General features: G+C 39.5%; 1 protein-coding gene across 2 annotated transcripts; it reads right to left on the bottom strand.

Annotated features, from left to right (window-relative positions):
- Nucleotides 1-1,075: 1,075 nt before the first annotated feature.
- On the bottom strand, nucleotides 1,076-9,201 carry LOC122006898 (auxin response factor 7-like). 2 transcript variants are annotated; one of them, XM_042562585.1, is made up of 16 exons: nucleotides 8,879-9,201; nucleotides 8,441-8,793; nucleotides 8,165-8,356; nucleotides 7,654-7,769; nucleotides 6,575-6,670; nucleotides 6,411-6,467; nucleotides 5,924-6,076; nucleotides 5,702-5,786; nucleotides 5,285-5,375; nucleotides 5,006-5,170; nucleotides 4,459-4,578; nucleotides 4,303-4,375; nucleotides 4,049-4,214; nucleotides 2,271-2,773; nucleotides 1,922-2,112; nucleotides 1,076-1,784 (listed from the first exon to the last, which is right to left on the bottom strand). In XM_042562585.1, exons 3-16 carry the CDS (start codon nucleotides 8,208-8,210, stop codon nucleotides 1,610-1,612), a joined length of 2,037 nt encoding a protein of 678 aa, XP_042418519.1. In that variant the 5' UTR covers nucleotides 8,211-8,356; nucleotides 8,441-8,793; nucleotides 8,879-9,201; the 3' UTR covers nucleotides 1,076-1,609. The 2 variants fall into 2 exon arrangements, with proteins under 2 accessions (XP_042418519.1, XP_042418518.1); XM_042562584.1 differs by having other exon boundaries at nucleotides 4,046-4,214; nucleotides 8,879-9,199.
- Nucleotides 9,202-17,778: the final 8,577 nt, after the last annotated feature.

The raw sequence follows: 17,778 nt of genomic DNA, 5'->3' as shown, positions 1-17,778 counted from the left end.
CTGATTGACCGCTCGGATGAATCATCCTCTCTAGGCGCCTTCCTTTTACTTGTGTCTCGAGCGGGTGCCTCATCCGTGGATGATCCCCGATCTCTTTCCACTCGGCCTCTCTCTTCTGCTGGAGTCCACAACAATGCTCAACAAGGGACCGGCGCATTAGGGGCTTCCCCATAGGTGTCGATCGACCTCTTATTTGGTTCTCGAGTAGAGAGTTGTTCTACTCGATCCCCTTACTCAGTCCGGCGACCCGTCACTGAGGCTACAGGCTCTTGCGCTTGGCAATCGGTCAGTGCCTGTTGTTGTTGTTGCTCTACTATCTTTGCCGCTCGGACCTGTATCAACGTGTCGAGTTCCTCTTGTGTCAATGTCACCGTTGTGAATCATCCAACGTCTTCCATCTTCTCATTCGGATGCAGGTTACGCTCCCACAGACGGCGTCAAAATGATCATGTCCGAAAGTGCGAAGCTAGAAAGTCAGGGAATAGGTTCCTGACGTTGACCCTCCGACATTCAAGTTAGAAACAGAAAAAGAAGAAAAAGTGAAAGTACTATGGACGGAGATTAATCTTGCCTTTCTTCATACCTATCATACTCTTTTATACCTATCTTAGTGACCCTTCATATTCTCCTATTTAATTATATTAATTGCAGAAAGAATGTATCTTTGTCTTGACTTCTCTGTATTCAATGATAGATGGAGTATTGTCTTTTATTTTCTCTTATCTATTTTTCTCTCTTTTATTATATCGATTCATTATTCACTGTCAATGACATATCCCGAGTCGGATGGATGGCCCGCTCGGCCGTTTTTTCCTCTTTTATTATATCGGTTCATTATTCACTGTCAATGACATACCCCGAGCCAGACGAATAGCCCGCTCGGCCTGCTCTCCTGCTGATCGGGTTGACCAAACGTCGTTTCATCCAGACAACCGATCGGACAACAATTCCTCCAATCAACCTATGTATCCTCCTCTCGCTCGAGCGACACGATTAAGCCACGTTGATCATCTTAACTTTCTCCTTACTGCTGCATCAACTAGAAAGTAACCAATTATGGTCAAGCAGGTGAAAGTTTATAGAAATTCATTCCTGTAAGGTTGGTGCCTTACAGATTTCATCATTAATTGTACAAAATTTATCTCATCATACAGCACTTTAAACTTAAAAAAAATCAAAAACCAATTCTTAATATACACACTCCCATTTGATGGAAGCAAATAGCATTCTGTGATGTAACACGGATGTTAATGCATTAAGACTAACAACTTGAGGCCTAATTATGTACATCTATTTGGTAGCTAGGAAAGTAGTAGCTCATTAGACTGCAGTATATCTATCACCCCTTCTCCAATGCCTTATTCTTGTGTCGACTTATTTTCGCCGTCGCTTCGCTCTCGTGCACCTGCAAGGACCATCCTAACTAAGAAGAAAATGCTACATAGACAAAAGCATGGGAGCCCTAAACTAAAGCACCATCCCCCCATCCTTTTTGATTGATTCTGTTAGCAACACGGCAGGGCCAGCAGCCAGTAGCCAAAGAATAAACAGGGACCATCCTAACAATTGATGAACTGGCTTCACAACTAGTAGACAGTCAGCAATATTATTATGCAGCAGGAATTTGATCTTCCAGTTTGGTACTATTGTCGGCACAAGGCAAAGGTTTCTTGGATGCAGGCTTGATCGCATTGCCAAAAGCAGGAAGCTTCACCTTAGGGGCAAGCCTTCTGGCCTCTTCACATGTGTAAATATATATTTTCCTGGCCATGCTGCAGAACTCGCTGAAAATGCATGAAAACATAAATAAAATTAAAACAAATGTAATTTATGAAGTTGAAAAAAGAACTTGTCACAGATTGTCCATTTAAGAATTCATTTAACATTCTCGTTATTAGTTTGGGAAGTTTTCGAGCCTTACTGCCATGGATCATCACCAACCATCATCATGTCCTCCTCATCGTCAGTGTAGACAACCTCCCACTTGTTTACTCCGCCGGATAGCTCTCCCTTAATATTAAACATCTCTTCCAGCTTCAGAAGAAGATCATTATATCCATCCAATCTAGTCAAGTCCACTGCCCTCCCAACTGCCATTCCTTGCATGTGAACCTGAAGAAAAAGAGGGAACCGAGCAACTACTTCATGTTCATATATTCTTTTTCAGGAGTAATCCAATGCTAGAATTCATATGCAGGTATCATTAGAATATGCAGTCACTAATGCTCAATCAGTGGAGCAGAAAAAAGGAAAAGCTATTTAAGATTTACCTTGGTGCAGCTCCTTGATTGGCGATTTTGAGATTCTTGGGTTGACCTCAAGCAAGATTTCTCAGGTTCACTAATGAGTACAGGAACGTTGGACCTGTTAAATTTTGGTAGTTGAGATTGTTGATCTAATCCACCATCCAAAGACGTCACTGGTTGTTCCTCTCTAACAGAAGAAATGGCAGTTGGTACAGCAATTTCCTCAACTACACAACTCTCAACTAGTTGGACACCAAACAGCCTACAGCCAGTCCTAGTTTCTTGCTTCCTTTCACTATGTTCATCATCACTGCTTGGCAAGGAATTAATTTGGTTCCCCACAATTGACCGGTATATAGAGCTGTTAGCAGCTGATGGTCCATTGTTTGCGATAGGTTCAGCTGAACCATGCTTTGGTGCCGATGTGAATAAAGGTATTGGGCAGGATGGCGTACATATCTCTGTTTCGCTATGCGAACCCGAGAATGATAGACTTCGAGTGTTCTTTCCAGATGATTTCCATAAACCTGGAAAGAGGAACAAATGTGTATGAGAACTAATTCAAGACAATCGAGGACAAAAAAATGACAAGCATCATATATAGTGACTAATAAATGGTTTCCTCCCACAGCTAATGTTAAAAGATATATAGTAGTTGTATTGCAGGCAGAGATGAATAACCATGCATGAACATCACAACTTGTGGGGATAGATTCATATGCCTATGTCAGTGATCTCAAAGGGTTGGGTTGTGTGGCTGGATCTAATCTCACAGGACTAGAAAATTAAATAAATAAATATATAAATATATAAATAACTATTAGTGTTGTTTATTGAATGATTGAACCAACAAAAGGGAGCTTCTACAGCTTACCATAACCTGATCTTTTAAGACTAGGTGTTCTAGAAACCAAAAAAAAAAAAAACTATAAAAAAATACAATATTGAAATTTAGATGATTTGTCTTGTTTGTCAATTTTTAAAATGACTAAAATATCCTTTATGTTGGTTTATCTTTTCATTGCATGACAGAGTTACTTGATCACGCAATTTACCAGTTGAAACCTTATATAATGGGAAGTCTAAGTGGTTCTTGCACTTATTTTTTAGTACATTGCTTCTTTCAGTACTCAAAGCAGAGTAGTTTCTCTCAGTACAACAAATCTTCTGCATTGATAAAAATACTAGGTTTCAGGCATCGAAAGGATATTCAGCAAGCAATTTCAGTGGTGAACTGCTTTCAAGTAAAATTTACCCATATGTTAGTGGATTAATCCATCTAGCAAAGAACATACGACAAACTACAGCAATGTCTAAAATAGCTTCGTTCTCTCATTTCAGCACCAGAAACATTGAATTGGCACCTTGAAGGGATTTGATAGTAGCAGCAGATTCAACTGAGAATTTTAATAAGTCCAGAAAATGAACAGAGACATGACACTAATTCCACTTTAGAACTAAACCTGGTAGATTTTATAAAATTCCAAAAAATCATCCAATTTAATGATGTTAGGGGTTAGACAACACAAATATATGACTAGTGAATCACATGTGCCCTGTGACCATGAACATGGAAGGAACTGAGACCTGCACATTAAAAAGTTTTATTCTCTAACATAGATCCAAAGTTCTGAAAATGTATGATCGATCCAATGGTCCAGACAGCATTACTGGAATATTGATCCCATATAAATGCTGCCTGGAATATTGATACCATATAAAGAAGATAAGCATAAAGGAAATCAGGAGTTCAATAACCATGTAAAGTGATTTAGTCAAACAAGGTGATAGATCTTTACTACATGCTGGAGTTCGATCAGATGTTAGAGCAGATGAAACCAATGGTCGGGCACGTTTGTTTCTGACTGCCGGTTGAGATGTTGAGAGAGTAGCTATAACAAGCGGTTCCAATTCCCATGGTGAAACTCTTTCAGGCCTTGGTATAGATGAAGGTTCATCCCATTGAACCTGTATATGCAAATCAAAGCACTTCCCATGTTAATAATATAATTTCAAGTACGCTAAATAGACTTGGTTAGATAGAAGAAACTATTACCTTGAGGCATCTCCATTCTGAATCTGCCCATCGAGATGGTGCCTTGTCTTGACCAATGATAGTACCACTGAAACTGCAAAGGCGAAGAACTTAAATTGCAACTATAGATTTAACAGAGTAATATATTTGATGCAAATTACAAATTACCAAAAATACCTCTTTTCTGAACTTTCATCACCCTCAAATCTCATCATAAATCTCAAACCAACAGAGAACTTGTGGTTTTTAGCTTCAAGATACTTGTTTACGCTTACAATGAACTGTGATCGACTTGTTCTGAAACATGGACCCCATTCTTAATAAATATGTTATTCATATATTAACCAAGGAATTTGCATATCTAGAAATTTGGTAAATTTTCAATATTGATAGACAACAAAGTCTTTAGATTTCCAAAGCTCCAAGCAGTAGAAACCAAGAAATATATAGTTTTAAGAAAGGAAAAGTCAAGACCATAGTGAGATACATCGTGTTCTACTTTCATCCAGAAACTAATATATGAAATAAATAAATAATATATATTCAAGTTGATGAAGTAAAACAACTAAGTTCTAGGCACTAAACATCTTTCAACATTAAACAAATGTTGTTTAAAACACACAAAAAAAATAATTGACATGTTTTTGGCAAACAAGCATACAGTCATGTTTGCACGTGTGCGTGTATAAGAGAAAGTAAACAATATAAAGAAAAAAAATCTAACCTCGGCTTGTAAAAAACAGAAAACAGAGACCCAGTGGTAAAAGCATGAGATGCAGTAGCAAGAACACCAACATGCATACTATGACTGGATATGACTGATGATGGCATGTTAGTTATAGGTCTCATAAGCCTTCTCACCCCAATTCGAAGCTCGTCATTTTCACCTCTGCAATATAAAAATATACAACTACTTGATTAATCTGGTTAACAAAATCTAGTATATTGGATATATCTTGGAAGGTAGAAAAGTATATAAAAATAAAAACAAAGAAACTACAACCTTAAAAAGATCAATGCATCACCAGCTACCAATTTCTTTGAGCTCACAAAAACACTCCAACCAGTTGTCAGCAGATGTCGCCTTGGTTGTCCTGAAAGAGAAGGTGAAGCTCAGATAAGCAAAATTCAACTTTGAATAAGTTACCAGTTTGAAGTTTCAAAATGGTAAAAATGAAATATGAATTACAAGCCATAACATATTCATCTCTAAACCCACTATCAAAAAAAATCTTTGTATTTTTTGTCAGCATATAAAGTTATGAAAAACCAAACATGAGTTTCACTGTACATAAGAATGAAACGATTTTATTTTAATAAATTCCAACATTCAGGACCCACATAAAATAAAAGCTAAAAAAATATATGAAAATAATGTAAGAAAGCAACTTGTAACTGATTTGGCATTACTCATACAAACCTCGAAAAATGTGTCGGAAATGCCAATCATTTCCATGAAGATCTTTAGCAATTAGTTCTTGCCAGGGTGGATTCTGGGACATATCCTATACAAAGAGAAATTGAGATTAAACAAGTTGAAGGGCAAAGTCAAAGAAATTTCAATAAGAAGCAATATTTAAAATAACAATTTAGAGAAGGATATGTGAGCATAAAAATCCATTTATCAAAAGTAGTAACTAACCAGTGGAGGAAGGCACTCATCTGCATGCCTTTTTAGAACAGAGAAACCACCATGAGTGCTTGTGTCTGATGCAGTTAGAACTTTACAGAATGAGTGAACATTGCCCTTTTCAGGCTCAGGTAATGGAGTATCAAGGCTAGTAACTTCTGTTTGCTGATTACAAAAAAAGCAAAAAGGAGGTCAAAGGGGAAGGTTGAATCTATGAAATAATAACATAGCACAAAAGGAGGTAATGGACTAACAGAAGATATGGAGGAAAGCCACAACTATAAATCAACACTTCTTCATACAACTTTCCAAGTCAGAATCATTACAAACAAACAGTATACTGGAATTACTATTTTAATATTGTAAAACATGATATTCCAAAGGTAACATAGAGAAGAAAGTAAACAGATTCTTATTTTGCAAATTTTTCTTGGATTGCTTTCAAGTACTATAGGCTATTGCAGAATCTTGTAGGAAAAAGATGGTGAGAAAGACTTACATCAGTTTCAGGGAGCAGCATGATCTGAGCAAAAACTTCATCTGTATCTGCTTCAGCCTAAATAAGTAAAAAAAAAAAGATATTTATTTACTGATAAATGACATTTGAAGGAAGATGATAGGTAACAAATACTACACCAACATAGTCACTTGGATGTGACTTACCTGCAGCTGAACATGGACTACCTTGCATAGGATCTTTGGTGGCAAATCAAACAAGGGCATTTGCTGGTCATATCCTTGATTTATTGATGCTTCGAGCTATAAAAGATCATAAACTAACTTAATGTTAATACCAAGGTTTAAAATTTCGAATTGTGCTCGAGTTTCAGTTTATGACTAGAACGATACAATTTCATATCGTGCCATACTAATATGGTTTCGATAAATTTTAAATGTAAAAATATATTCATTAAAAAATATTTTTATTAATATTTGATTGCTATAAATATTTTTCTAACAATTTGTCTCCATCTTCATCCTTAAAAACGAAGGAGAAAAATAAATGGATGAAAGAAGGAAAAAAATTATTGGAGGGAAAAGAATTAATTATAAATAAATAAAAGAGGAAAATAAATTAACTACCCTAAACCCCTAGATGAAAATAACCTTAAACCCTAAACTAAGATGGCATTAACTCTAAAAGGGGAAAGAAAAAAGGAAAATAAAATAAAATAAAATAATAGACAATGCAATAGTAAAGTTGTTGTCATATCATATGACCTAGAGATCACGGGTTCGAATCTTGGAATCAGCATCACCTCGCGGAGGGATTCATGTGGCCGACCGAGCAACCTTGCGGAGACCTCCGCATGATTGTCCCGTGGTCACGACGGCCTTGCAATCGGACGGAACGGCAAATTCCGCCCATACTATCCGGCACGTCTTGGTGTCACGAACAATGGTTGATACAAGTGTGTATGCCCAATGTTTCTATATTTAAGAAAATAGTTAAGCTTAACTATGAAATTTTAATTTAGAAAAAAAAATGACTTCCTTTTGAGTAGAGCTACCACTCTACCAGCAAGTTAATGCTTCCAAAAAGAAAGATAACAGTCTATCTGCCTACCACTATAAGAAACATAGAAAGTCAAGCGCATCATCTGATTACATGCAGAAACAGGATTGTAACAGTCAAAATGGGCAAAGTTTTAAACAGCTAAAACCACTAGAGCAGTTGTATCTTGATGAAGAAAATGATAGAAATGGATAGCCCAAGTACTAAACAAAAGTTCTTCCAGTACCTGCTCCATGTGGCCTTGGGGAAAGTAATAAACCCTTTCTCCTTCACGAGGCAGAGTAACTAAAGATCCTGCACATGCTTTCCATAGTTCTGGGTACAAGACATCTCGATAAGCCCCTGGTTTAGTTACATAAAATTCCCAGCAGCATTCAGGAACAAATTAAAAGTAGCATCGCAAATTATAAAATTAAGAACAATTAGAATAACCAACGGTTATTAGATAAATACTAGCAAAGACTCTATTTGTCAAAATAACAAAGATTAGAAGTTTGTTAATTTGAAAGTAGCATTTGTACAAATGACGAAGATTAGTAAAAATGTTTTCCTTGACTGAACTGATGGAGAACTAATAAGTAATCTGTTAGCAGAGCACGTATAAAGAATAAAAAAAGGAAAGAAAAGGTGGTTAATAATAAAAGATAATAACTGAACTCTTCAAAAAAATACTTTACTGAAACAATCTAAAAACCATGTCAAATCATATAAAAACCCCAGGAAAAAAGAGCTCTAACCTGAGACGAGAGCTGTAGATGAACTATTCGGTGGCGCCAAAGCCATGAAACCAACCTAAAATTTCTCTTCGGAAGAAAAAACAGAAGTGTCTGCACTACCAAGCCAAGGAGAAGCTTAAACGCACGCAGAAGGCTCTTGATTGCCACATTAACTGCAGAGCAGCTCAAGCAATTTCAGCCTCACGGAAATCCCTGAGAAATATCCAATCGGAACCCCGATTACTTAATAAAAAGCCGGCCGCTGCCTAAAATAGCATATGAATTCCAACCCTGTACCGTGTCTCGTCGACGCCAAACTGGAAGGTTTTATTCCTCGTAATTACCGAAAGGGAAACCTAGAAACGCTTCGAGAAGCGCCGCTTCCTCTTCTACCTGCTTCCCTTGAAACGGATGTAGCTTTGTTCCTTAACGCTTGCTGGAGCAGCAAATGTTTTTCTTTTTCGCCGCCTCCGGATTCACCGCTAACGCTGCACGAGAAAGGCGCCGCCTTTGCAATAATTCCCAGCCGAACCACAGATCTGAGGCAAGGATCACCGAGAGATGGAACTCGAGGCAGTTTTTTCTCTTCGAGCACAAATCTGGACTCTTCTCCCCCAGAGGGAACTCAAACACTTGACCAGAAATATTTTCTGAAAATAGAAAGATAAGAAGAAGACATCACAGAGGATCAAATCGTCCAGAAACCAAAGCTATGAAAGGGAGAAAGAAAATTACCTCCGCTATGGCTGAAAATTTCCCAAAGATCGTCTCTAAAAGCCAGCTGACAGTTCGTTTAGCAACTTTCTTCCTCCAAAACCGACAGCTTTCCGATCAAGAAGATCTCCTGCGACGAAGGAACCACGAGGACCGCGATCGAGAAGACGGAGAGAAGAATCCCACGAAACGACGGCGCGGAAAAGTATAGAGGAATTGAGAGGCGGGCGGAGCTTCCCCTCTCTTTTTTTTTCACTACGCCTTGTCGCTAGGACACCCTACAGCTACACCGCACCATTCGTTGACGCTGCCTCCCGATCGCTCGACGAATTCGCCGTTTCCCTGCGTTTCCCCACGTTCCTAATCCCGTGTCCGTCGAATTGCCCTCCGACCGGGCAAATGGACCATCGTTGACTTTGTGATTCCGCGGTTGTTCTCGTCCTTTAGTCTTCTCCGACGGAACATCACACTCGCTCAGTGTACAGAATGACCTTTTTGACCCTGCCTCCAGTGTGACGTGCAATCAGTGAGTCAGAGGGAATTATTATTTTTTTTTTAATTTTAATTATTTAAAAAATTATAAAATTAAAAATAGAATAAATGGATAAATAATAAAACATGAGTATTTTTTTAATATTATTATTATTATTATTATTTATTTATTTTAAACGATAATAATTTGATTTTTTATTTTTTTCAACAATTTAAGCTTGTATTTTATATTATTTTATTTATTTACACTTAAATACTTCTGTTATCTAAATTTTTTTCCCACCCCTTTCTCTCCTCTATTAAATGACTTTTTCACCCCTTCTTCTTTAAATAACAAATTATTTTTTTTCCTAATTTTATTTACTTCTTTAAATTTTTTTCAGTTGTATTTACTTCTTTAATTTTATTTTTTTTAATAAATTTTGTTATTTTACTTTTAAATTTTTTTTATAAATAATAACCCCTAAAATCTACTATCTAAAAAAAAATAAAAGATTACAAAAAAATCAATCCTCTATTCCAATATCACCTGCTCTTGTTCCCACTCGTCGCCTCAGCACATCGTCGGTGGCACCGTCGGAGGCCCTCGGTTGCCGCCTCGATTAAAATTATATCCTAGGGGGAAGGTGAACATAGTGAGGTCACATCGGCACGATCAGCATCAAAATTTAGTCGGATCTGAGCAAACTTTCCTTCACCGTCGATCTGAGTCCCTGCTCAGATTCGGTCGAATACCGATGTCGATCGTGTCAATAGCGATCCTCCTGGGTTCACCTTCCCCCTAGGGTATAATTCTGGTCGGGACGACGGCCAGAGGTCGCCGATAGTGGGCTGAGGCGACGAGTGGAACATGGGGACAGAGAAAATTAGGGACATAGAATCCGATCTCAAATTATAAATATGATATTCTTGTCGAGAAAATACTTAATAAAAAATAAAAAAAATGGAATAAAAAAATAGTATAAAGGTAAATAATATGATGGAACTGGAAGAGAGTGGGTGAAATGTGAAAATATATAATTAAAAAATTATATTATTTTTTAATATTAAATAAATATTATTTACCATGATAAATATATAATAAAAATTTATTTAAAAAGAATAAAATTGATAAAAAAATGATAAAAAGAATCGATTAAAAAATAAAATCGTTAAAAAAAAAATTGATAAAAAAATTGATTAAAAAGAAATACAAATTTGTAAAAAAAAAAACATAGACCTTAAATAAAGGGGTATAAAAGTCAAAAAAAAAAATGGGTGGGACCGGGAGGTGAGAGTGTCAGGGGAGGGGGGAAAAGCAGCTCTCTTCTGTTATTATGGTATTTCTTATAAACATCTATTTTATTTAATAAATATATTTTAAAAATTTTAATATTATTTTTTTAAAATAGTAAAAATATTTTTTAAAATGTAAGATTATTATCAAAAATAATAATTTTAATATTTTAAAACATATTTTAAATATATTTATTTAATATGATATAATTTTAAGATGATTGAATGTATTGTAGGACCCATAAATAATGAGTGTGAATGTTAAAAGGAATCTAGGTGAAAGAAATATATTATTATAATGAGTATGTAATATTTGATCCTATTTTTTTTATGAGATGATAGATATTATAATAGGAGTGAGTTCTAGATGCCCTTATTAAATTCAAGGAAACAGGTCCAAGGAGCTGCTTGTTTGTATATTTTAAAATTAAATATATTTTTATTTCTGTTTAAATAAACAATAATAATAATAAAATATTAAAAAAAAGTTAGGTAACATTATTTTGTTGTTAATTTGTGAATTTAAATTTTATAAAAATTTAATTATATATTGATCCTATCCAAAAACAGAGATGACGGTGAGCTCGGGATGTGACTTCAAAGTTGACGCGATGAAGACTACACATGGCCTTGCAACACAAGCGTTAGTGTCGGGCATGGAAATGGTTCCCAAGTCAATCTCCGATGATCTCAAAAGACGGAAACTGTAGATGAAGTTGTTGAAAATGAAGTTGTGTGTGTACCTCTCCGCCTGTAGATGAGAACTTCCTTTTATAGTGTCACTGTAGAGTTTATACCCGCATCTCAAAGCGTAGCACGTTTTCCAAGGTATCCTAGGAAAATATAAGTTGAAAAAGTATCTCGGACATCATTTCTTAAGCAGTCATACAATCCTATGATGCGATAACCTAAAAGCTTCTAAATGTCTGCTAAACATGCTCTACTGTCAGTGGCATAAACTCTCAAAAGGATATGATAAGATTTTTGGTGGGACCATGCACGGTCGACTGGCGTTCGCTCGACTAGGCTACCCCCACTCAGCAATATCCACCAAACTTATTGGCTCTTCCTTTTCCTTACTTCCTGATTGTCCTCAGTTATCTCCGTCTAACCGGACGTGGAGCTCGGTCAGTGAGACCAGTTGTTGCTTAGCTTTCTTTGTAGTCGAAGGGCTATCTTTACTAGGTCGGGAAATGTACGATTGGCTTGTCTCGTAGTTTGTGCAGTCCACTCAGTCATACTCAGTCCGCTCGACCATACTTGGACACTCTGCTTGACCTTGTCTTCCACGCTAGCCAATCTTCCTTACTTTAACCTCTCCTTAGTGGGACTCGTCGTCATTATCAGATCTCAAACCTCCCCCTCAAGTCTAGTCAAAGGAGGTTGCAAGTCTGACTGACTGGACCATTAGTATATTCCTGAGCCGATCAGGTGCTCCGTCATTTAGGATCGCCAACTGACTTTACTGATGTCTTCACACAGTTTTATAGCCATCATTCAGCTGTCGATGTCGAACCTATACGGTTTTATAGTCGTAATTCGGCTACTGATGGCAAAGACTTACAATTTTATAGCCGATGTTAGGCTCTGTCATGTGCGACCCTTAGCCAATTTTCTAACTTCTCATTGATCTCTGCTTTTGATCGTGGTGCCTTTTAATTGCCGTTGATGTCATCGTAATTTCTCGAAAATCATTCAAATCTCCTTCCATTAATGTAGGGCAAGCTCAGCCATACCCCATAATTATACTTTCTACTTTATCATTAATGTCACATGTAACAGAACGTCATATGTCACATCTCCGCATGTCGCATGCGTGATATAATAGACAACTATTTGGGTTTGATGCAATTGTTATCTTTTTGAATTCAACGGTCGGGATAAACCCCCATTTTCTAAAGCCCTCGATCGAACGACTTAGGGCTTCTTTCCAGGTTTTTAAGCCCTCAGTCTTTTCTTTTGCCTCATCATCTTCCTCACGCTCACCGTTATCTTCTCTTCTTCTTCGTCAACGATTTTCTTTGCAATAAGCCTCTCCTCCTCTCTTTCTTTAATTCCTGGTTTTTCCTCCCTCTCTCTACCTCATGGTTGAATCTCCTCGTCCTCCCCCAGTCGTCCTCGAGCTCTAGTACACTTCCACTACCTCTAAATTCAATGACGACGAAGTCGACTAAATGAAGCTCACATAACACTTTCCCGATGGTTATCAAATCTCCATCCCTTCTGTTTATGATCGCCCTCACCTACCACATGATGACTTTCTCCCTTTTTTTAAGGATCGACTTTATGTCAACGTCCGCTTTCATGTCCACCCCTTTTTCTCAGAAGTTTGCAGATATTTCCACATCTTCTTGCATCAATTAGTGTCCAATTCCTTTATATTGTTGTGCGGGGTGGTCATACTATTCCATATGTACGAAATTCCCTTAGTACCCCACATGTTTCATTACTTTTATTATCCTAAGTTGTCTGAGAATGGAACCTTTCTATTTCAAGTCTGAGTGGGCGCAGTTTATTTTGATAAAATGTCTTTCTTGAATAAGCACTGGAAGGAACATTATTTCTTTGTCCGTCTTCCCGGTCGGCCCGATTATTCGATCGGCTGGCAGATAGAATTGGCGAAGCCTTCCCCGCTTGGCAAATATCGCAACAAGCCAGACTACATCTAAGCAACCTCGAGTCTAGTTAGTCAGAAGTACCACATACACCGGTTTCTGCTAGAGGGAGTTTTATATATGTTCAGGCTAAGCCCAATTCGAATGTGGCTGCCCATCCCCTTAGGTATGTTCTTTTTCTACCGCTCACCTTTGAATCTAACTGATTTCTCTTCCTTTTCTGTAACACAAATCATGTCGAGGGAATGGTTGAGCAGCAAGAGCAGGCTCACCAACACGGAGATCAACACCAGGGGCATTGCCGAGTTAACGAGTGGAGGCTTGTTGCCGATCGAACACTCCGATGACCCGACTGGCGAAGCAGGAGAAAGCCGCAAGGTGGCTAGCGAGGTCGGAGGGAGCCAGGTGGCGGCTAGTGATGTTGCGGCCACAACAGGCAAGTTGCCCCTCGAGCAGCAATATCCATGGTGCCGATCGCGGTGCCTTTGGAGTCGACCACTTCAGGTGAGTCGTTAATCCATCGCCGCAAGAGGCACTAAGGAGAAGCTTCTTCTCGCTCAGCAACCTCCGCACTGCAAGTCTCTGTACCTACAACCTCTCGCCCTCCTTCCGAGCAGGACAAAACCTCATCTTCTGCCATCTCGGAGAGGGAGACCTCCGCACCCACTCCTCTGTCTTTTGATCCGAGACCCTTGTTGTCTATGCTGCTGGCCGAGATGATATGTGCATCGCCTGTCACTTACATACAGTCCTAGCCGATCCATTTAGCTATCTAGGTATCTGTAATATGCTCCTCCCCAATGTCCAAGTCTAAGGGTCCGACCACCTCAGAGCCATCAGACCCGAGTGGCCACATGCATATAATGGTCATCATCCACTTGCCGATCGACGAGTGGTGTCACCCTGATCACGCCAAGTCGCGCTCTCACAAACACTAGATTAAGATTCAAGAGTCACTAGCACAGGTCTAAGCAGATGCTAGGGCCCGAGCAGTGACTATTCCGCCCGGGGAGCTTACGGATGGCTTCACTTAGAAATCCACTGGAGTACATTTTTAACTAAGTTTTTTCCTTTGCATTTCCCGATCAGCTCTAATTAGCTTTTTCATCTTGCAGTTCTGAGTTGAGAGTTTGGCCATGTGCTAGAGGTTGGAGTTCTTAGAGCACGAGATTCAGCAGCTGCGCCCTCCGGTCGGGAGAGAAACTTCCCATGAAGACTTAGAGTTTCGAGTAGCTGTTGGGCTCCGAATGGGTGCTCAATGTTGAGAAGAACAAGAATCATGAGCAGACCCTCCAACTTGACCGGCTGACCAAGCAAGCTCATAACTTTGAGACCAAAATAAATTCTGCTAACGTCAGGAAACTCTAAGCCATTGAAAATCTTGACATCAAAAATAAGGAAACTCGGATTTTGGCCCAAATTTTAAAAAAGGCATAAGCTACTTTAGTGGCTGAGCGGGATAGTCGAACTGTAGAGCGAGCAACAAACAAGCTCCAGCTCAATGAAAAAGATGCCAAGCTAGTTTCACTAAAGGCCACTCTGGAATTGTCTAAGGCCAATTTGGAGGGGTCCTAAGAGGAATTTAATAAGTTAAAGAAGAGGAACCCGAGGTTCTAGAGTCCTTTAGAGTGAATTACCTTTACTCTGATCCTTTCAACAAAATGCTCACCGATCGTACTACGCGTCTTTTAGACTAGGGCATCGATAGGACCCTCCAGCAACTGAAGGACGATGGTTATCTCTCTCCTGATTTGACGAACAAAATTGTAAACAGGGAGAAGATCACTGAGTCGCTCCAAGATGATGTTCTTGATTGCTTAGCGTAGTTTCTTCTTTAAGTTTTTCCACTTCTTCTTGTGTCGTCAATTGTAGTTTGTAAAAATTTTTTAAGTATGAATCAATGCCTCTCCGTTCTGCTCCTTAGAGTCCTTTATCCCAGAATCTTCTAGTTATGAATCTCTGTGCTCTCATTCGGCACTATTAAGTTCTTTTACTATGGAGGCTTGTTTAACCCACCGCTCAAGTAAAGAGTCTTTGATACATAGCGCGAGGGTTTCACTCGTTAAACACACGCCAGAACGGCTCATGAGTCTTTGGCACGTTTGGTGTGGACCCCATGACTAATATCTTTAGGCGCGAGAGCAACGCTCACTTATAACTAGCTCGCTCGTGTCGAGAGTCTTCGACACTTGGCGCGAGAGCTTTGTTCGCTTATAACACGGCTGACCAGCTTATGAGTCTTTGACACACCAGGTCCGGACCCCATGGCTAATTATCTTCAGGCGCGAGAGCAACCCTCGCTTATAACTCGCCCGCTCGAGTCAAGAGTCTTCGATAGTTGACGCGAGGGTTTCACTCGCTTATAATACGGCCGACCGACTTGTGAGTCTTTGACAAGCCCAGTTTGGACCCCATGGTTGATTATCTTTAGGTACTAGAGCAACGCTTGCTTATAACTTGCCTACTTGGGTCGAAAGTATTCGATACTTGGCGCGAGGGCTTAGCTCGCTTATAACACGGTTGACCAGCTCGTGAGTCTTTCACACGCCCGGTCTAGATCTCATGGTTGATTATCTTCAGGCGCAAGAGCAACACTTGCTTATAACTAGCCCGCTCAGGTCGAGAGTCTTTGACACTTGGCAAATCACTGTTTAAATTTTCTTGCATTCATAGAGTAAATGACTTTACAATTTATATCAATTCTATTGTATTCTTACTATCCTGCCCGATAGGGCTGCAAATGGATCACCCTCCATGCCCGATGGAGATTCCTTCTATTCTTGTCATGTAGATAATAAAACCCTGAGATGAGCTTCTGAATCACTTTGTAGGGTCCTCCCAATGAGGCCTCCAATTTGCTAACGTCGTCGACCGACTCAACTCTTTTCCAGACAAAGTTGCCGACCTGGAATAATTTGGGCTTCACTCATCTTTTTTAATTTTGCTTCATCCTTTGCTTGTACGTCATCATCCGAACGACAACCTTGTCTCTGATTTCTTTTATTAAATCTAACTCCATGAAGCACCACTTGGAGTTATCCTCGTCGTAGAGTTGCACCCGATAGAACTTCACTCCCATTTCAATCGGCACCACAACTTCTCCTCCATATACTAGGTGGAACAGTGTTATACCAGTGGCTTCTCAAGGCGTGGTGCGGTAGGCCCAAGCACACTCAAAATTCATTCGCCCAGCTTCTCCTGACATGGTCGAGTTGAGTCTTGAGTCTCGGAGGATTTCTCTATTGATGACCTCCGCCTGACCATTGCTTTGGGGATAAGCTACCGAATTGAAGGTCTGCGTAATATCGTAGCTGACGCACCACTCTCTGAGTCTCTGTCCTTGAAACCGTCTTCCATTGTCGAAGACAAGTCTATGAGGGATGTCGAACTGACAAATGATATTCTGCCACAGAAATTTTATTACCATATGCTTAGTTATCGTAGTTAGCAGCTCGACCTCCATCCATTTAGAGAAGTAGTCTACTGCTACAAGGAGAAATTTTCTTCGTCAAGTCACCATTGGGAACAATCCTATAATGTCCATGCCCCATTGGTTGAACGGATGAGATACCACGGATGCCTTCAGCTCCTCGGTCGGCCTGTGCAGTATGTTCTAATATTGTTGACAAGATAGGCAAGTTATCACCGCCCACGCAACGTCAGCTTGTAGAGTAGACCAGAAATACACTGCCAATAGGATTTTTCTCGCCAACGACCGACCTCCCAAGTGACTTATGCAGGAGCCTTAGTGCACTTCTTGTAATATGTACTGAATGTCCTCCAGTTCAACGCATCTGAGTAGAGGCCTTGAGAAGACTCTCTTATATAGGTAGTCCTCAATCAATGTGAACCGTCCAACTCTCTTCTTTAGTAACTGAGTCTGCTCTCGGTCGACCGACATATTACCCGATCGGAAGAACTCAATTAGAGGCGTTCTCCAGCCGCTAGAAGCTCCTCCAATTAGCCTATCGATGTGAGCTACCAACATCACATGCTCGATTAGCTTATCTAACACCACTGAAGTTAAGGAACTTGCTAACTTTGTCAGTTCATCCGCATATTGATTCTTCGCTCGGAGGATCTTTTGAAGAATAACTTATTGAAATTAAGCCTTCAATTTTTCAAACGCCTCTGCATATAGCCTTAGTCTGACATTGTTTGTTTCAAAAGTCCCTGAGAGCTGCTGCACCACCAATAGAGAGTCTGAGTGGATAAGGACTCACATAGCTCCCACATGCCTTGCTACTTATAGACTAGCTATCAGCGCTTTGTACTCTACCTCATTGTTCATGGCTTTGCAATATAGCCGAACGAATAGCTACATTCGATCCTCGTGTAGTGATATTAGAAGTATGCCCACACTGCTACCTTGCCGAGTAGATGGCCCGTCCACATAGATCTTCTAAGTTACTTCCGGCTTGGCGTTCTGTACCTCCGTCACAAAATCATATAAGGCTTGCACCTTGATCATCGATCAAGGCTGGTACTGTATGTCAAACTCACTCAGCTCCGTGGTCCACTTGATTAACCGATCGGACG

This window comes from Zingiber officinale, chromosome 7B (assembly GCF_018446385.1).
Source record: "Zingiber officinale cultivar Zhangliang chromosome 7B, Zo_v1.1, whole genome shotgun sequence".
Classification (NCBI taxonomy): Eukaryota; Viridiplantae; Streptophyta; class Magnoliopsida; order Zingiberales; family Zingiberaceae; genus Zingiber; species Zingiber officinale.
Note: the sequence above shows the minus strand (reverse complement) of the source record. Positions and strands in the feature narration are given on the sequence as shown.